The sequence below is a fragment of the Eubalaena glacialis genome, chromosome 10, assembly GCF_028564815.1.
Source record: "Eubalaena glacialis isolate mEubGla1 chromosome 10, mEubGla1.1.hap2.+ XY, whole genome shotgun sequence".
Classification (NCBI taxonomy): Eukaryota; Metazoa; Chordata; class Mammalia; order Artiodactyla; family Balaenidae; genus Eubalaena; species Eubalaena glacialis.
Genome location: NC_083725.1, coordinates 117,958,352 through 117,979,617, shown reverse-complemented (window position 1 = coordinate 117,979,617; position 21,266 = coordinate 117,958,352). Strand labels below are relative to the sequence as shown.

General features: G+C 46.1%; 1 protein-coding gene across 2 annotated transcripts in view; it reads left to right on the top strand.

The window, feature by feature from the left end:
• Positions 1-21,266, top strand: part of CPT1A (carnitine palmitoyltransferase 1A) — a 67,461-nt gene that overhangs the window by 35,944 nt on the left and 10,251 nt on the right. For both annotated transcript variants that reach the window (XM_061202205.1, XM_061202206.1), the window contains 4 exons: positions 2,110-2,298; positions 3,222-3,327; positions 8,846-8,962; positions 10,967-11,131. In XM_061202205.1, the coding sequence (XP_061058188.1) occupies positions 2,110-2,298; positions 3,222-3,327; positions 8,846-8,962; positions 10,967-11,131 (577 nt within the window). The remainder of the gene's footprint in view (positions 1-2,109; positions 2,299-3,221; positions 3,328-8,845; positions 8,963-10,966; positions 11,132-21,266) is intronic.

The following is a 21,266-nucleotide window of genomic DNA, read 5'->3' as shown; positions in this document are numbered from 1 at the left end:
CCTCGGCTCTGATGCCTTCGGGGCTGGATAAGTCTGCTTTAGGGGGCGGAGGGGGGGCGCTGTCCTGTGCACCGTAGGATGCCAAGCAGCATCCCTGGCCTCTCCCACTGGATGCCAGTAGCATCCCCCAGCGTGGCAAGCAAATCTGTCTTCAGGCTTTGCCCAGGGCCGCTGGGGGCAGTATGGTCCCTGGCTGAGGACCCCTGAGGTCAGCAGTGTGGCCACTGTTAGGGCAGCACTGGGAATAAGGTGATGAGTGACCGACCTGTGGAGAAGAGGAAGATGCCCGGGCGAGGGCACACAGAGGTCGGCAGTGAGCTGTGGGGACCGACAGGCCGCAGAGGCGTTCAGGGAGCAGGTGCTGGGAGCCGTGGAGTGGGTCGGGGTGCCGGAACTCCAGGTGGGATGGGTCCCGTGTGCCCGGCTGCACTTGGGCTTGATTCTGTGATGGGCTGCTGTTAAAGGGACCATGTTAGGCTGGAGTGACCTGAGCAGACTTAGGAGATCATTCTGGTCCAGGGGCGCCTGGAAGCAAGATCCTCGCTGCTTGAGGACCAGAAACAGGCAGTGTTCGTAGGAAGGGAGGCTCAGTCCGAGAAGCTGGAGTGTTTGGCCATCTCTGGGGGGCGAAGACTCAGCTGGAACAGAGGGGGCGTGTGTCCTGGGGAATGAGCCCTGGGTCCCCAGTGCTGATTGAGTGTCATTGGGGCACCCAGTTGGGCAGAGGTGGGGTGGGGCGGGATGCAGGCTCAGTGAGCTCCCACCCTGATGCTCCCCCCGTGGGGCATCGCCTGTCTCATCTACCTGAGCGCCGAGCTCGTACCAGCCATCCTGGTGGTCACCACTGTCCCCAGGCACTGAGGAGAGCGGTTGAGGCTGAGCCTGTGATGGGACCCGTTGTGTTTATGGGCGTTTTGGCCCCATGGGCGGCCTCAGCTGAGCACTCGGTGCGCGGGGAGAAGAGGGTGGGAGACAGAGGCCAAGTGGCCCTGACGTGGAAGGGTGGTCGGGGGCCTGGACGAGGGGGCCCAGGAGCCATCTGGGGAAGCCACGGCTGGGTTGGCTCTCAAGCAGTGGGTGTCCCGTTAGCTCTGTGTACCCCACGTAGGGCGGGACGGAAAAGGATCCCTGAATTCAGCTCCCGGGGGTGCCCCTTATCACGGGGGTGTCGTGTGGCTGTTTGTAGCATGGATGCGTGGACCTGGGGCAGGCTGGCCTGGGTAGGAATCCCAACCTGCCACGAAGGAGCTGTGACTTCATCTCTGTGCCTCAGTTTCTTCATTTGAAAAATGGGACGGTGGTGTCGGGGCCCGTGAGCTCGTCCCGGCACCAGGGAAGTGCTCTTGGCACTTGCTGTGGCTTCCGTGGGGTGGTTCCGTGGAGGGGGTCTGGGCGTGGGGCTGGGAAGGATGTGAGGGGGGCCCTGCCTGCCTGTGGGTCCGCTGCCCCGGACGGCGGAGCTTGGGGCCCGTCTGCATTCTTGTCCTTCACTCGGCATTTATGGACAAGGTTCCATGCCTGCGACTGCCCTGGAGCAGATACAAGGAGAAGGCGAGGCCCCTGCCCGCAAACAAAGCAGCCCAGCCGGCAGGCAGGTTGGTGACTGCAGATGCAGAAAGTCGCAAACGCGTAGTTTTCCTTAAACCCCTACAACACTGGAAACTGAAAACCGTTGTCGTTTCAAACATCCCACGTAAAGAGATGTCACCAAACTGCTGCAGGTTTTTTTATACGTTTCTTTTTCATTTATTTCTTTTTACTTTTGGCTGCGATGGGTCTTCGTTGCTGCGCAAGGACTTTTCTCTAGTTGCGGCGAGCGGGGGCTGCTCTTCGTTGCGGTGCACGGGCTCTAGGCGCGCGGGCTTCTGTAGTTGTGGCACGCGGGCTTCAGTAGTTGCGGCTCACGGGCTCAGTAGTTGTGGCACATGGGCTCTAGAGCGCAGGCTCAGTAGTTGTGGCGCGCATGGGCTTAGTTGCTCCGCGGCATGTGGGATCTTCCCGGACCAGGGCTCGAACCCGTGTCCCCTGCATTGGCAGGCGGATTCTTAACCACTGCGCCACCAGGGAAGTCCCTGCCGCAGGTTTAATGGTATTTAATCCTCACTGCAGAGTCCCCTGGGCCAAGTGTCGCCAGGCCTATTTTGGACACGGGAAAAACAAGCAGTCTCTGGATGCCGTGGAAAAAGCCACGTTCTTCGTGACATTGGACGAAACAGAACAAGGGTATAGGGAGGAAGACCCGGTTACGTCGATGGATAGCTACGCCAAGTCTCTGCTGCACGGCAGGTGTTTCGACAGGTATCACGCTTACCTTCCAAAACACAATGGTTTGCCTGTGGACTTGGAAGAAATGTTATATGTGGCTGACACCCGGCCTCAAGTATGTATCGACGCTCTTAAGGAATAAGGCTAGCATGAAAATATGACTGGTAATTCTCTTCTTTCCACCAAAACTGTTACACACACACAGCTTAAGCAGCAGCTTTGAGGTCCTTCCCCTCTCTGTGCACGACACCTCCACTTGGAGATGCTCGTGAGGAGTGGCTGCGGGTTACCTGGCACCAGGTGGGGGAAGGTGGTACCCGGGGCGTGACCTGGATGTCGGCTCTGGCTTTGCTCACCGATCGCGTGATTGTGGTGAGGCTCTTCCACCTCTTGGAGCCTCCTTTGCCTTGTCTGTAAAGTGAGGTCCTGCCTGCCCATCAGGTTGGGGGTGAGGATTGGCTGGGGTGGGGGAGGGGTGCGGCAGGCACAGTTGGTCTCCCGTATCCGCGGGTTCAGCCAACTACAGACCGTGGACCGTTGTTTAAGAGCCTCGGTTGTGGAGGCTGCGGATACGGAGGGCCAACTGTGTGGGGCTGGAGCATCCTCAGGTTTTGGTATCGGCAGCAGGTCCTATAACCAACCCCCCCGGCAGATACCGAGGGACGACTTTGCAGCCTCCTATTTCTCCGCAGTTGCCTTGTGCATCCTTTTTTGTTACAACGATACGCCCTGTTCTCCTGCTCTCCAGTACCTGAATGCATATCTCTGCGTCGGGAGCAGGGGAGAAATGAACGACTTACGGTCTTATCTGTGCTTTTATTGTCACCTACAGAGACTCGTTCACCTCTGCGGGTGCTAAGTCAATGAGCCCATCCAGAGGAAAACAGGTACATCGTTTGGGTTTATTATTGTCTTTGTAAACATGTAAGTCACATAAACATTTTTGTTTCATGTAGGTGGTTTGATAAATCGATCACATTTGTCATCTTCAAAAACGGCAAGATGGGCATAAACGCGGAGCACTCCTGGGCTGACGCCCCCATCATCGGTCACCTTTGGGAGGTGAGTGTCTGCAGGTTTAACCTGAGTGTGGAAATTGCTGTTGGAAAACCAAACCCCAGACTGAATTTAACTTCATAGTATCTGTCTGGTTATAATAAGTGTTTTCAGCAGGTGTTGGTGCCGAATGTAAAGTTAAATCAGTAACGGAAGTCATTCCTGTCTTCATTCCCTACGCTGAGGTTCCTTAAACGGAAACATTTAATGTCATGTCCTGAGGGAGCCAAAATAATGAGATGGCCTTGGCTCCAACGCAGTGACATCAGGGCGGAACTGAAGCTCAGTTATTTTGAAATAAACCACCCCTTCTTTGCTATGTTTTCAAGATTTTCCTATCTGCCAAGTGTTAGGCCAAATAAAAGCAAGGATATTAAAATCTTGGTTTATAAAAATGCAGCGTGCCTTTTACCACTTCACTTAATTCTTAGAATTACCAAGTTCTAAGAAAACCCACCAAATCCCTGTCATCCTCTCCCTCCACCTAATATTTTACTTTTATTCTTTTGGCCGTGCCGGGCGGCATGTGGCATCTTAGTTCCCTGACCAGGGATCGAACCCGTGCCCCCTGCAGTGGAAGCGCGGAGTCTTAACCACTGGACCACCAGGGAAGTCCCCCACCTAACATTTTAAAATACAGTGCGTATTGGCCCTGCCACCTTTTAAACTGTTTTAAAATTCATTTCTCTCTGAGCTGTTTGACCTGTGTCATGTTTGGCATGAAAAGTTGAGTGAAGGTTTTGTTTTCTGAATTCGCCTGTCAGGTTCTTTTGTAAGGAAATTGCTAAACTCTAGGCCTGTCAACAGTGGACTTGACAGAGAAAGACAAGTACTATACGATATCACTTATATGTGGAATCTAAGAAATAATACACATGAACCTATATACAAAACAGAAACAGGGAATTCCCTGGCGGTCCAGTGGTTAGGACTCTGTACTCTCACTGCTGAGGGCCCGGGTTCAGTGCCTGGTCAGGGAACTAAGATCTTGCAAGCCACGTGGTGCAGCCAAAAATAAAAATAAAGACAAAAAACAGAAACAGACTCACAGACATAGAAAACAAACTTATGGTTACCAGAGGGGAAAAGAGAGTGGTAAATTAGGAGTATGGGGTTAACAAACTACTATGCATAAAATATTGGACTGGCCAAAAAGTTCGTTCGGGTTTTTCTGTAACATCCTACGGGAAAACCCGAACAAACTTTATGGCCAACCCAATAGATAAACAACAAGGATTTACTGTATAACACAGAGAACTATATATTCAATATCTTGAAATAATCTATAATCTGAAAATATATACATAAGATGGAATCATTTTGCTGTACACCTGAAACTGACATAATATTGTAAATCAACTATACTTCAATTTTTTTTTTAATTAATTAATTAATTTATTTATGGCTGTGTTGGGTCTTCGTTTCTGTGAGAGGGCTTTCTCTAGTTGCGGCGAGCGGGGGCCACTCTTCATCGCGGTGCGCGGGCCTCTCACTATCGCGGCCTCTCTTGTTGCGGAGCACAGGCTCCAGACGCGCAGGCTCAGTAACTGTGGCTCACAGGCCCAGTTACTCCGCGGCATGTGGGATCTTCCCAGACCAGGGCTCGAACCCGTGTCCCCTGCATTGGCAGGCAGATTCTCAACCACTGCGCCACCAGGGAAGCCCTATACTTCAATTTAAAAAAGAACAAAAAACACAAGGGACTTCCCTGGTGGTCCGGTGGCTAAGACTCCGCACTCCCAATGCAGGGGACCCAGATTCGATCTCTGGTTGGGGAACTAGATCCCGCACGCCGCAACTAAAGATCCTGCATGCCACAACTAAGACCCACGCAGCCTAAATAAATAAATAAATAAACATTAAAATAAATTGGGTGTCTTTAAAAATAAATAAATACAACAACAACAACAAAAAAAACCCAGTGGACTCGACTCAGAAATTCTGTATCATCCCATCTGACGAGACCTGAGGTTACTTTGTTGAGGAGATAAGCCCCTTTGAGAGTCACAGTGGACACAGTATTTCTGCAGTCTTTTATGTTGCCGCTGCGCTAATAAATGGAGTGGAACACAGTGACTCACTGTCACTTCCCACATGGGAGACACACCCCCGTGACCGCAGGCCGATCACCTCACCGTCCTACCCAGGCCGTAGAGCCCGGGTCTTGTCCCTGAAATCAGATCGTGTAGTGCACTTGTGATGACATCCACAGGGGAGCTCCTCCCGTCCCTTTTCCACTTTACTTGACTGCCTTCCCTCTGGTTAGGGTCTCAGCAAAACCTAACCTGCCGTTCCTTCAACCCAGGGAGGTTTTCTATGTGGGGGAACTTTTAAAAAGGGGGAAAAAATGCTCCAGTCTAAGACAACAACAGCATGGTCGTAAGACATTTATCCGTGATAAAAACAACCAGGTATCCAAAAGGCTCATCACCACCCTGGTCTTTGCTTCTGCCGACAAAGGCTTAGAGATCCTTTTCAGCTGAAAATCAAGCAAAGATCAAACCCCCTTCGGCACCACTGGACACCACCACAAGACCTTTTAAGTCTGTTTGCACAGGATAATGATCTAGGTCTGTTACACCTCCCAGTAATAAGTGCATAAGAGCTGTTCTTTGGTAAACGGGAAAAGACTCTGAATCCTAGGCAGTCTGGACTACGTAGGGTGCATTTACCAAACAGAGAAATCTACTGGATGCTGACAAGGCCAGGCTTATTTTTTCAGTACTCTGGATAAGATAAGGTAAAGGGATTTAGTCTCAGACCGGGGTGACCAGTTGGAAGTGGCGGTGTTTAACTGTTAACTGCCCAGTGGACAGAATGGCCTGTGACTCCAGGGGTCAGACAGGAGCCCAGTTGCTCCCCGCACGGATGGGAACTGACCCACTGTCTTGTCGTGGAGGCCCACTCCAGAGCCAGTTAAGGGGCCGGTACAAGGATGCCACCCATGCCAGCTAAAAACAAATCTGGTCCAAGCTGAATCCTGTTGGCTGTCGGTGTGTTCCTGATGTTTAATTGTGTTGGACTCTTTAAGGGCTCTGACACAGTGCAGACACAGATAGGCTGGGCTCCTTCACCTGCCCAGCTCTGCAGGATGCCAACCGCACATGCATGTGGCCCCCCTCCACGCTCCCCCATCCTGGAACCCCCCTGCCCCCCTCACCATTTGACAGTATCACCATCTGACCTTGGGTTGTGTTTTTTAAATTTTTAAAAATATTTTAAATTTTATTTATTATTTATTTTGGCTGCGCCGGGTCTTAGTTGCAGCACGCAGGAGCTTTGTTGCAGCATGTGGACTTCTTAGTTGCAGCATGCATGCGGGATCTAGTTCCCCCATCAGGGATCAAACCGGGGCCCCCTGCATTGGGAGCACCCACTGGACCACCAGGGAAGTCCCTCGAGTTGTTTTTTGTTTGTTTGTTTGTTTGTTTTGCTTCCCCCACTGGAATGTAAGCTCCCTGAGTGCAGGGATTCCTTTTTTTAAAATATTTTCATTACTGTTTTATTGGATGTAATTCACATACCATGAAATTAACCCTCTTAAAGCATACAGTTCAGTGGTTTTTGTACATTACAAGGTGGTTGTCTATCCATCACCACTATCTAATTCCAGGACATTTTTATCACCCCCCCTAAGGAAACTCCCCACCCTCAGCCCCCTCTTGCCCCAGCCCTGGGTAACCACTAATCTCCTTTCTGTCTCTGTCAGTTTGACTATTCTGGCCATTTCATAGAAACGGAATCACACAGTACGTGGCCTTGTGTGTCTGGCTAATGTTTTCAAGGTTCATCTACATTGTACTATTAACGGTATTTCATTCCTTTTTATGGCTGAATAGTATTCCTTTGTATGATTAGACCACATCTTGTTTATTCATCCCTCAGTGGACATCTGGATTCTTTTTACTTTTTTTTTTTTTTAAATTAAATGGATTTTTATTTTATTTTTTATTTTTGGCTATGTTGGGTCTTCTTTTCTGTGCGAGGGCTTTCTCCAGTTGCGGCAAGCGGGGGCCACTCTTCATCGCGGTACACGGGCCTCTCACTGTCGCGGCCTCTCTGGTTGCGGAGCACAGGCTCCAGACGCGCAGGCTCAGTAGTTGTGGCTCACGGGCCCAGTTGCTCCGCGGCATGTGGGATCCTCCCAGACCAGGGTTCGAACGCATGTCCCCTGCATCGACAGGCAGACTCTCAACCACTGCGCCACCAGGGAAGCCCTCTTTTTACTTTTTGACTACTATAAGTAATGCTTCTGTGAACATTAGCTTACAAGTTTTATGTGAACGTATGTTTTCTTTTTCTTTTCTTTCTTTTTTTTTTTTTTTTGCTGCACTGCGTGGCTTGTGGGATCTTAGTTCCCTGGCCAGGGATTGAACCCAGGCCCTCAGCAGTGAGTGCGCAGAGTCCTAACCACTGGACTGCCGGGGAATTCCCTATTTTCATTTCTTTTGAGTACATACCTAGGAGCCGAAATGCTAGGTCATGGCCATCTTTAACCTTTTGTAGAAAGGCAGACATTCTTGTCTGTTTTGTTCACTGTTCTATCACTGGTGCTCAGAAGCATTGCTGACCTGTAGTAGGTGCTCTGTAGATACCGTTGAGTAAACTAGCTTAGGTTTACCTGCCAGTGAACAGAAGACATCCACACCTGGGCCCACATCCTGGCTCCCTGAGGAGTGTGAACTGGGACAGACTCTTTGCCTCTCTGAGGCTGCTTTTTCATGTATACAAGCTGGAATGATAATTACTACTTCACAGGCTAGTGTAAATACTCAGTGGGGTAGCACCCAGAGGGCACTAGCTCACAGCCTGGGACCTCGAAGCAGGCTCTGAGCTGCGTTCTGTGCGTCACATGCTCTGCTCACATCCTGGCTGTGCTCCTTACCTGTCCAAACGCTGTTGAACCTCTCCAGGTCCATTTTTCTTGCCCCTGAAATGGAGGTAAGAATATCTCATTAGGTGGCTGTGCAGAGGATGTCAGATGCACAGCAGACTGTAAGCAAGTAGTTATGGTTAGGTTTTTTTTTTTTAAATAAATTTATTTATTTATATATTTTTAAAATTTTTGGCTGCATTGGGTCTTTGTTGCTGCGTGTCAGCTTTTCTCTAGTTGCGGCGAGAGTGGGAGCTACTCTTCATTGTGGTGCACAGGCTTCTCATTGCGGTGGCTTCTCTTGTTGCAGAGCACGGGCTCTAGGCGTGCGAGCTTCAGTAGTTGTGGTGCGTGAGCTCAGTAGTTGTGGCTCGTGGGCTCTAGAGTGCAGGCTCAGTAGTTGTGGTGCACGGGCTTAGTTGCTCCGCGGCATGTGGGATCTTCCTGGACCAAGGTTCGAACCCGTGTCCCCTGCATTGGCAGGTGGATTCTTAACCACTGCGCCACCAGGGAAGCCCTATGGTTAAGTCTTGATGTTATCTCTAGAAAGAACGAGGGTTTGTCTACTTTGGGAGGTCAAATAACTTTTATGTAATGCTATTAGCTGTGATGACCTCTGACTTCACAGATGTATCTTTTTATTTTCGACAGTACGTCCTGGCCACGGACAGCTTCCAGCTGGGTTATGCAGAGGATGGACACTGTAAAGGGGACACCAACCCAAACATCCCATACCCGACCCGGCTACAGTGGGACATCCCGCAGGAAGTAAGACCCAGTGATCAGGCACTTGTTAATTACCTTGGGTGGGAAACGAGTTTAAACTCTAACAGTCGACTTTTCCAGCTGTCCTTCTGAAGTGTTCACGGGGTCAGTTGAAGACCCCCGAGACAGAAATCTGTCCGCCTGTGGGTTTCTTACTGGGACGCCGGAGTTGCTACAGCTCCTGTTGCCTGGGAAGCCCCAGCAAATATTTCTTCTTTCATTTAAAGCATTTGGCTAAGATGGTCAGTGAAATTTCCAGCTCAAACTTAGCTAGACATCACAATGAAAAAGTGAAAACCAAAATCACTTCCTTTGGAGTTGGAATACTCTAAATCACTAATTTGTCATTTTTGTCCCTCTAAGTGTTCTCTGATGCAGTTCGCTCAGTGGAAGCCATTTCCGGAAGGAATTTTAGGGTTGGAAATACCAAATCCTAGCTTACCTAAGCCAAGCAGGAATTCCTGGGGCCTGAGAAGTGTTTTTCTCTTTTTTTTGGCCGTGCCACACGGCATGCGGGATCTTGATTCCCCAACCAGGGATTGAACCCGCGCCCCCTGCAGTGGGAGCCTGGAGTCTTAACCACCAGACCGCCAGGGAAGCCCAAGAAGTCATTTTGATGTGGAAAATACTGCATCTAGTCCTGCAGTCTTACCCATCTGCACTTTTTTTTGTCCAGCCTGCATCCCTGGGGCTGGTGTGTGATCCTCAGAGAGATGTAACCTCTGCTGAAGTGTGTGGCTAGAGTCCTTTTAGCTAACCAAGTCACTTACCGTTTATTAAAAAAAAATTTTTTTTGATGGACTTTATTATTTAAAGCAGTTTCAGGTTCACAGCAAAGTTGAGTGGAAGGTTCAGAGAGTCCCCGCGCTCTCTCTGCCCTCACACATCACAACCTCCCCCGCTACCAACGTCCCCCGCCACTTGGTGCGTCTGTCACAGTCGAAGAAGCTGCACTGACAAGTCAGGATCACTAGAGTCCGTAGTTCACGTCAAGGCTCACTGTTTTTTTTCCCTCTGTCCCTGCCACGCGGCTTGCAGGATCTCAGTTCCTCAACCAGGGATTGAACCCAGGCCCTGGCAGTGAGAGCCCAGAATCCTAGCCACTAGGCCACCAGGAAACTCCCCAGGGTTCACTCTTGGTGTTCTCCATCTGTGGTGTGGACAAAGGTGTCATGACATCATAGTATCATACAGAGCAGTGTCACTGCCCTAAAAAACCTTTCCTCTGTCTATTCATCCCTCTCTCCTGCCTCACTCCCGGCAACCAGTGGTCTTTTCACCGTCTCCATCATTTTGCCTTTCCCCGAATTTCATAACTGGAATCGTACAGTGTGTAGCCATTTCAGATCTGCTTCTTTCGCTTAGTGATAGTCATTTAAGATGCCTCCATGTGACTTCACAGTTGAGGGTTCATTCCCATTGTATGACTGTACCACAGTCCCTTTCCTTTTTACTTTATTTTTTAAATTTTTTGGCCACACTGCACAGCGTGTAATATTTAATATTTATTTATTTGGCTGCGCTGGGTCTTAGTTGCGGCACGTGGGATCTTCGCTGCGGCGTGCAAGATCTTAGTTCCCCAGCCAGGGATCGAACCCATGCCGCCTGCAGTGAAAGTGCAGTCTTAACCACTGGACCACCAGGGAAGTCCCAGTCCATTTCCTTTTTAAAACTGGTTCCTCAATGGCCAGCATATAACAAGAATGGATCTCACGAAACAGAACCTGTGACACTTTGAAATGCCCTTTGGGGTCCCACTGGGAATCAGGAGTTCCTCTTGCTTGGGCCACCCAACTGCTCTTCAAGGGCGGGGGGGTTGCCATGTTGCTAACTCATTGCAGCTCTTAGGTTAGAAAGGTTGGAAGAAACCAAGAAGAAAAAGTGATGTGTGTATTTCCAAGCAACAACTCTGTTAGCTGTGCTGAAAGCCAGCTTGCTGTTTTCTTCAGAGTATGTGTCAGTATTTTCCCTCCCATTAAGTGAAAGCTTTTCTCCTTTTTTCCCAAGTGTCAGGAAGTCATAGAGACTTCCCTGAGCAGCGCGAACCTCCTGGCCAGCGACGTGGATTTCTGTTCTTTTCTGTTCAGTGCTTTCGGTAAAGGGCTGATCAAGAAATGCAGAACCAGCCCGGACGCCTTTGTGCAGCTCTCCCTCCAGCTGGCTCATTACAAGGTGAGACCCTGAGCTGGGGTTTTCATCCTGAGGGCTTCTGGGGTCCCTAAATGCAGGTCCAAGGCCGTTTGCCCAGCGGGTAGGGAGGACCCATCATGGGAGCAGGTCGTGCCTGTCATGGTGCGGGGGCAGGGGCTCCTCCCACAGACAGATGGGACAAGTGTCCAGCAGAGGCGCCTGGGGCAGCAGCAGTTTCCCATATTGCACAGGAGTAGAGGGAGAATGTGGGGGATGGTAGCCGAGTGAGATCTCATTGCTCCACAAAGTGGGAAATAAACCTTTAAGCTCCCAGTCCTAGGGTTTGGTAAAGCAGAACTACTTAGGGCAAATGACTGGGTGTCTCTGACCTTTGACATCCTCTTTCATAAAAGGGGATATGCCAGGCCCTGGGAGGTGCTCTGGGATGGATGGGGTCCCTGTAGGATCAGAAGCTCTTGGTGTTTCCACTGCCTCTCTCTGGGCCCCTGGGCACATTCTGGCTTGCACATGACGGCCCCATCAGAGACATAGCCCAGGCCCCAGGAGGACCTTAGTGGGATTTTTTTCTGTTGGAGGGAGCATTCCACCCTGAGAGGGCACCCCTGGTTTCCAGGGCTGGTGGAAATCCTTGTGGCATTGGCTCAAGATGTGCCCTGGTTTTTTGTTTGTTTGTTTGTTTGTTTGTAATGTTTTTTTGGGTTTTTTTGGCTGTGCCAAGCAGCATGCAGGATCTTAGTTCCCTGACCAAGGATCGAACCTGTTTTTTTTTTTTTTAAGAATTTTTTTTTGATGGGGACCATTTTTAAAGTCTTTATTGAATTTGTTACAATATATTGCTTTTGTTTTATGTATTGGTTCTTTGGCCGCGAGGCATGTGGGATCTTAGCTCCCTGACCAGGGAATGATCCTGTACACCCTGCATTGCAAGGCAAAGTCCTAACCACTGGACCGCCAGGGAAGCCCCAAGATATGCCCTGTTTTTAACGGAGAACTTTTGTTTTAACACTTGAGTGCTGTGCACAGATGCAGTGCAGCGTCCCTGGATACCGGTTCTGCCCTTGTGAGTTTTGCTTTGTGCCAGGCACTGGTCTCAGCACTCTCACAGTCCCCTCACTAGGGAGGAGCTATTGTTCGCCCATTTTACAGGTGAGAAAACCGAGGTTCAGAGAGGTGAGGTGACCTGCCAAGGTGACACTGGAGTCAGGGGTGGATCCAAGGGGTGGCCTGTAGGTTCGATTCCTCTATAACTCAGGTCAGGAAGATAACCAGATGCAGAAGAGCACAAGAGGCCATGTTAGTATCAGGTAAACGACAACTGATGGGCCACAATTGTACCTAAAATTAACTGTAATACAGTTCTTAATAAAGATGGTCATGATCGAGTCCCTCCCATCAGGGAAACTTGCACAAGCCTCTTAGATAGCCTAATCCACCAGAGGGCAGACAGCAGAAGCAAGAAGAACTACCATCCTGCAGCCTGTGGAACAAAAACCACATTCACAGAAAGATTGACAAGATGAAAAGGCAGAGGGCTATGTACCAGATGAAGGAACAAGATAACACCCCAGAAAAACAACTAAATTAAGTGGAGATAGGCAACCTTCCAGAAAAAGAATTCAGAATAGTGATAGTGAAGATGATACAGGACCTCGGAAAAAAAATGGAGGCAAAGATCGAGAAGATGCAAGAAATGTTTAACAAAGACCTAGAAGAATTAAAGAACAAACAAACAGAGATGAACAATACAATAACTGAAATGAAAACTACACTAGAAGGAATCAATAGCAGAATAACTGAGGCAGAAGAACGGATAAGTGACCAGAAAGACAGAGTGGTGGAATTCACTGCTGCGGAACAGAATAAAGAAAAAAGAATGAAAAGAAATGAAGACAGCCTAAGAGACCTCTGGGACAACATTAAACGCAACAACATTTGCATTATAGGGGTCCCAGAAGGAAAAGAGAGAGAAAGGACCTGAGAAAATATTGGAAGAGATTATAGTCGAAAACTTCCCTAACGTGGGAAAGGAAATAGCCACCCAAGTCTAGGAAGCGCAGAGAGTCCCAGGCAGGATAAATCCAAGGAGAAACATGCCGAGACACATGCTAATCAAATTGGCAAAAATTAAAGACAAAGAAAACTCATTGAAAGTAGCAAGGGAAAAATGACAAATAACATACAAGGGAATTCCCATAAGGTTAACAGCTGATTTCTCAGCAGAAACTCTACAAGCCAGAAGGGAGTGGCATGACATATTGAAAGTGATGAAAGGGAAGAACCTACAACCAAGATTACTCTACCCAGCAAGGATCTCATTCAGATTCGATGAAGAAATCAAAAGCTTTACAGACAAGCAAAAGCTAAGAGAATTCAGCACCACCAAACCAGCTCTACAACAAACACTAAAGGAACTTCTCTAAGTGGGAAACACAAGAGAAGAAAAGAACCTACAAAAACAAACCCAGAACAATTAAGAAAATGGTAATAGGAACATACATATCGATAATTACCTTAAACGTGAATGGATTAAATGCTCCAACCAAAAGACACAGGCTCGCTGAATGGATACAAAAACAAGACCCATATATATGCTGTCTACAAGAGACCCACTTCAGACCTAGGGACACATACGGACTGAGAGTGAGGGGATGGAAAAAGATACTCCATGCAAATGGAAATCAAAAGAAAGCTGGAGTAGCAATACTCATATCAGATAAAATAGACTTTAAAATAAAGAATGTTACAAGAGACAAGGAAGGACACTACATAATGATCAAGGGATCAATCCAAGAAGGTATAACAATTGTAAATATATATGCACCCAACATAGGAGCACCTCAATACATAAGGCAACTGTTAACAGCTCTAAAAGAGGAAATCGACAGTAACACAATAATAGTGGGGGACTTTAACACCTCACTAACACCAATGGACAGATCATCCAAACAGAAAATTAATAAGGAAACACAAGCTTTAAATGACACAATAGACCAGATAGATTTAATTGATATTTATAGGACATTTCATCCAAAAACAGCAGATTGCACTTTCTTCTCAAGTGCGCACAGAACATTCTCCAGGATGGATCACATCTTGGGTCACAAATCAAACCTCAGTAAATTTAAGAAAATTGAAATCATATCAAGCATCTTTTCTGACCACAATGCTATGAGATTAGAAATCAATTAAAGGGAAAAAAAAGTAAAAAACACAAACATATGGAGGCTAAACAATACGTTACTAAATAACTAAGAGATCACTGAAGAAATCAAGAGGAAATCAAAAAATACCTAGAGACAAATGACAATGAAAACACGATGATCCAAAACCTATGGGATGCAGCAAAAGCAGTTCTAAGAGGGAAGTTTATAGCAATACAATCCTACCTCAAGAAACAACAAACATCTCAAATAAACAATCTAACCTTACACCTAAAAGAACTAGAGAAAGAATAACAAACAAAACCCAAAGTTAGTAGAAGGAAAGAAATCATAAAGATCAGAGCAGACATAAATGAAATAGAAACAAAGATCAATAAAACTAAAAGCTGGTTCTTTGAGAAGATAAACAAAATTGATAAGCCATTAGCCAGACTCATCAAGAAAAAGAGGGAGAGGACTCAAATCATTAAAATTAGAAATGAAAAAGGAGAAGTTACAACAGACACCACAGAAATACAAAGCATCCTAAGAGACTGCTACAAGCAACTCTATGCCAATAAAATGGACAACCTGGAAGAAATGGACAAATTCTTAGAAAGGTATAACCTTCCAATACTGAACCAGGAAGAAATAGAAAATATGAACAGACCAATCACAAGTAATGAAATTGAAACTGTGATTAAAAATCTTCCAACAAACCATAATTCAAAAAGTCCTGTACCACAATGTTTATTGCAGCTCTGTTTACAATAGCCAGGACATGGAAGCAACCTAAGTGTCCATCAGCAGATGAATAGATAAAGAAGATGTGGCACATCTATACAATGGAATATTACTCAGCCATAAAAAGAAACGAAACTGAGTTATTTGTAGTGAGGTGGATGGACCTAGAGTCTGTCATGCAGAGAGAAGTAAGTCAGAAAGAGAAAAATAAATACCGTATGCTAACACATATATCTAGAATCTAAAAAAAAAAACCCAAAAGGTCATGAAGAACCTAGGGGCAAGACAGGAATAAAGACACAGACCTACTAGAGAATGGACTTGAGGATATGGGGAGGGGGAAGGGTAAGCTGGGACAAAGTGAGAGAGTGGCAAGGACATATATACACTACCAAATGTAAAATAGATAGCTAGTGGGAAGCAGCCACATAGCACAGGGAGATCAGCTCGGTGCTTTGTGACCACCTAGAGGGGTGGGATAGGGAGGGTGGGAGGGAGGGAGACGTAAGAGGGAAGAGAGATGGGGATATATGTATATTTATAACTGATTCACTTTGTTATAAAGCAGAAACTAACACACCATTGTAAAGCAATTATACTCCAATAAAGATGTTAAAAAAAAAGAAATCTTCCAACAAACAAAAGTCCAGGACCAGATGGCTTCACAGGTGAATTCTATCAAACATTTAGAGAAGAGCTAACACACATCCTTCTCAAACTCTTCCAAAAAATTGCAGAAGAAGGAACACTCCCAAACTCATTCTATGAGGCCACCATCACCCTGATACCAAAACCAGACAAAGATACTACTAAAAAAGTAAATTAACAGACCAATATCACTGATGAATATAGATGCAAAAATCCTCAACAAAATACTAGCAAACAGAATCCACCAACACATTAAAAGGATCATACACCATGATCAAGTGGGATTTATCCCAGAGATGCAAGGATTCTTCAGTATATGCAAATCAATCAATGTGATACACCATATTAACAAATTGAAGAATAAAAACCATATGATCATCTCATAGATGCAGAAAAAGCTTTTTTTTTTTTTAATAAATTTATTTATTTTATTTATTTTTGGCTGCATTGGGTCTTCGTTGCTGCATGCGGGCTTTCTCTAAGTTGCGGCGAGCTGAGGCTTCTCATTGCAGTGGCTTCTCTTGCTGCGGAGCACGGGCTCTTAGGCACATGGGCTTCAGTAGTTGTGGCTCACGGGCCTAGCCGCTCCGTGGCATGTGGGATCCTCCTAGACCAGGGCTCGAACCCATGCCCCCCGCATTGGCAGATGGATTCCCAACCACTGTGCCACCAGGGAAGTCCCCAGAAAAAGCTTTTGACAAAATTCAACACCCACTTACGATAAAAACTCTCCAGAAAGTGGGCATAGAGGGAACCTACCTCAACATAATAAAGGCCATATATGACAGACCCACAGCAAACATCATCCTCAATGGTGAAAAACTGAAAGCATTCCTCTAAGATCAGGAACAAGACAAGGATGCCCACTCTCACCACTATTATTCAACATAGTTTTGGAAGTCCTAGCCATGGCAATCAGAGAAGAAAAGAAATAAAAGGAATACAAATTGGAAAAGAAGAAGTAAAACTGTCACTGTTTGCAGATGACATGATACTATACATAGAGGATCCTAAAGATGCCACCAGAAAACTACTAGAGCTAATCAATGAATCTGGCAAAGTTGCAGGATACAAAATTAATGCACAGAAATCTCTTGCATTCCTATACACTAATTATGAAAAATCTGAAAGAGAAATTAAGGAAACACTCCAATTTACCATTGCAACAAAAAGAATAAAATACCTAGGAATAAACCTACTTAGGGAGACAAAGGACCTGTATGCAGAAAACTATAAGACACTGATGAAAGAAATTAAAGATGATACAAACAGATGGAGAGATATACCATGTTCTTGGATTGGAAGAACCAATATTGTGAAAATGACTATACTACCCAAAGCAATCTACAGATTCAATGCAATCCCTATCAAATTACCAATGGCATTTTTTACAGAACTAGAACAAAAAATCTTAAAATTTGTATGGAGACACAAAAGATCCTGAATAGCCAAAGCAGTCTTGAGGGAGAAAAACGGAGTTGGAGGAATCAGGCTCCCTGACTTCAGACTATACTACAAAGCTACAGTAATCAAGACAATATGGTACTGGCACAAAAACAGGAATATAGATCAATGGAACAGGATAGAAAGCCCAGAGATAAACCCACGCACCTATGGTTAACTAATCTATGACAAAGGAGGCAAGGATATGCAATGGAGAAAAGACAGTCTCTTCAATAAGTGGTGCTGGGAAAACTGGACAGCTATATGTAAAAGAATGAAATTAGGACACTCTCTAATACCATACACAAAAATAAACCCAAAATGGATTAGAGACCTAAATGTAAGACTGGGCACTATAAAACTCTTAGAGGAAAACATAGGAAGAACACTCTTTGACATAAATCACAGCAAGATCTTTTTTGATCCACCTCCTAGAGTAATGGAAATAAAAACAAAAATAAACAAATGGGACCTAATGAAACTTAGAAGTTTTTGCACAGCAAAGGAAACTATAAACAAGACGAAAAGACAACCCTCAGAATGGGAGAAAATATTTGCAAACAAATCAACGGACAAAGGATTAATCTCCAAAATATATAAACAGCTCATGCAGCTCAATATTAAAAAAACAAACAACCCAATCCAAAAATGGGCAGAAGACCTAAATAGACATTTCTCCGAAGAAGACATACAGATGGCCAAGAAACACATGAAAAGCTGCTCAACATCACTAATTATTAGAGAAATACAAATCAAAACTACAATGAGGTATCACCTCACACCAGTTAGAATGGGCATCATCAGAAAATCTACAAACAACAAATGCTGGAGAGGGTGTGGAGAAAAGGGAACCCTCTTGCACTCTTGGTGGGAATGTAAATTGATATAGCCACTATGGAGAACAGTATGGAGGTTCCTTAAAAAACTAAAAATAGAATTACCATATGATCCAGCAATCGCACTACTGGGCATATACCCAGAGAAAACCATAATTCAAAAAGACACATGCAGGGCTTCCCTGGTGGCGCAGTGGTTAAGAATCCGCCTGCCAATGCAGGGGACACGGGTTCGAGCCCTGGTCCCGGAAGATCCCACATGCCGCGGAGCGGCTGGGCCCGTGAGCCACAATTACTGAGCCTGCGCGTCTGGAGCCTGTGCTCTGCAACGAGAGAGGCCGCGATAGTGAGAGGCCCGCGCACTGCGATGAAGAGTGGCCCCCACTTGCCACAACTGGAGAAAGCCCTCGCACAGAAACGAAGACCCAACACAGCCATAAATAAATAAATAAAATTAAAAAAAAAAAAAAAAAAAAGACACATGCACCCCAATGTTCATTGCAGCACTATTTACAATAGCCAGGTCATGGAATTAACCTAAATGCCCATCGACAGATGAACGCATAAAGAAGATGTGGTACATATATACAATGGGATATTACTCAGCCATAAATAGGAATGAAATTGGGTCATTTGTAGAGACGTGGATGGATCTAGAGACTGTCACACAGAGTGAAGTAAGTCAGAAAGAGAAAAACAAATATCGTATATTAATGCATATATGTGGAACCTAGAAAAATGGTACAGATGAACCGGTTTGCAGGGCAGAAATAGAGACAGATGTAGAGAACAAATGTATGGACACCACGGGGGGAAAGTGGCCGGGGGTGGTGGTGGTGGGATGAATTGGGAGATTGGGATTGACATATATACACTAATATGTATAAAATGGATAACTAATAAGAACCTGCTGTATAAAAAAATAAAATTAAAAAAAAAAATAAAAAGATAGTCATGATGATGCATGATGATCCTTTTTTTTGCCAAGTAACACATTCCCTGAAATGAATGCACCGAAAGCAGTTGGAGAGAAGCACAGTCATTGTAGGAGACTTGAGCTTTGTCTGGCAGATCAAGTGACTAAAAGATATAACAGGATTGAGGTCCTGGATCTTAGATTTAATTATCTTGATTTTTAAAAATTGATAAGCAAATGGCACGTAAGTCTGCAGCGTTAGGAACTGAGGAGGTGGTGACACTTCAGATACGGAGACGATTTTAATAAGAGGATCCCAGGTTCCATAGCAACACATTTGAAAATCTCGATGAAATGAGGATTTTCTGCGGGAACACAAATGAGTAAAGTGGGCCCCAGACAAGGTAGACAGTCTGAGAAGGTCAGTGTGCATGGATGACAGACAGGTAGTTGGAGAGCTGCGTGCCCGCCAGTGTGAACCGGCTGGCAGCAGCTTCGTGGCTTTGAAGAGTGGGCAGCTCCAGAGGCTTCAGGAAGGAAGGAAGCTGCCTGATGGCCTCCCAGGACTAGCCTCACTCTGGTCATGACAGTGACCTGCACGGAGCCTGCCCAGTGCCGGGCTGAGTGCTGGCAGCAGCCGGTTAACCCTCATGCAACCCTGAGGAGGGTACTTTCTCATCTCCACTTTATACTCGAGGAGGTGGGGTATCCTGCCTGCAACCTATAGCTCGTTTGTGGCAAAGCTGAGCTTGGATCCAAGCAAGCTAGTTCTAGAACCCATGTCCTCAATCGCTGTGATACAGCTTTTCAGCTGATGGATGAACGAATATAGCAAGCCACGGACCAATTTTGCTCACAAATGCAGATGCAAAAATTCTAAGTAAAATAAGAGCAAATAGCATCTACCAGTATAGGGAAAATATAATCACCAGCAATAGTTAATACCAGCGGCAGGAGGATGGGTTGGTATTAGTAAATCCAATAGTAGATTAAATCATATTACTAGATCAGAGAAGAAACCAGTCATTGTGGCAGGTGCTAACGAGGCATTCAAAATGTAGCATCCTGTCTCGATAACTCTTAGTATAGGGGCTGTTTCCTTAACACAGTAAATCCCATCATGTATCAGCCACCAGCGTATTCCTCAAAGGTAAAGTGTGGAGGTGACCCCATTAAAACAAGAAGGATGAAGAGGCTCCAGGAGGCTGTTCCCAGACAGCTTTCCATGAAGTACAGCGAGTGCAGCCGACAGGATCACGGGGCAGGAGGAATATTCGCACGTCTGCTCAGAAGATGGAGTGGGCGGAAAAGCTTTTATGGTTAAGAAGCGTGCTCGGGAAGGAGGCCCGGTGCAGAATTATACAAAGACCAGCATCTTCCTCGTACAGCCACAATAGCCAAGCAGGAAACATAGTAGGAAAATGTGATGCAAACTGGAAGCAAAAATCTGGGACCCCAGGTGTTTCTTTCTTTCTTTGTTCCTCCACGCAGGCATGCGTGCCATGCTACACGGCTTGTGGGATCTTAGTTCCCCGACCAGGGATTGAACCCGGGCCCTAGGCAGTGAAAGCGTGGGGTCCTAACCACTGGACTGCCCAGGCGTCTGTTTATAAAGCAGACGGGACCTTTGGGAAGGAAGGCCCAGAGCTGTCGAGAAGGGATGGACTCTCGGAAAGGGAGAGAAGGCTGTGATTTTGGAGAGAAAGACTCGTCACCATGGAGATGGATGTTCCCGGTTCACGCGTGCAGTGTGAACGTAGTAAGAGGCCCGGAGATGATTTTAGGAAAGGAGCTTGACCGCTTTACCTTCAAGTTCATCTGGAGCGCTAACATTTATATGAGAATAACCAGTAATATTCTGAAAAGGAAAAGTGGTCAGGTGGAGACGGGGCAGGGTGAGGTGGCGACTTGTTCTTTCAAAGCCAAAAATATAGAAATCAGAAGCTTATAGTAATTAATACGGTGTAGTTTTGGTGCCAGAATAGTTCTGTGAAATCATATAGTGATTCATTTAACATTGATGGGAAGGAATGACTTGAGTCATCCGTGAAGTTGGAAAAACTGGCTAGATGGTTCCATTTCGGGAAAATAAACCGCCCAGCAGAAAAACATGGAGTCAGAGCAGAAATTGGTGGTTCACAAGAGAAGAAAAATACCAACAGTCAGTGAATGTACAGCAAGAGTTTAATCTTACTAGGAATCTAGTAAGTGCAGCTTAAATAAGACTGAGTTTTTGCCTGTGCAGTTTGCAAAGAGCTTTTCTACATTCTATGTTTGGAAGGGTGGCCTGAGAAAGGGGTGTTCGAACTCAGCAGTTGGGAATGGTCATCTGTGGGGCGCACACAGCCTGAAGAATCACTGGGAAGGCACACCCGTTTACCCAGCAAATTCTACTTTGAGAATTGTATTCAGTGAAAGGACAGGTTGAC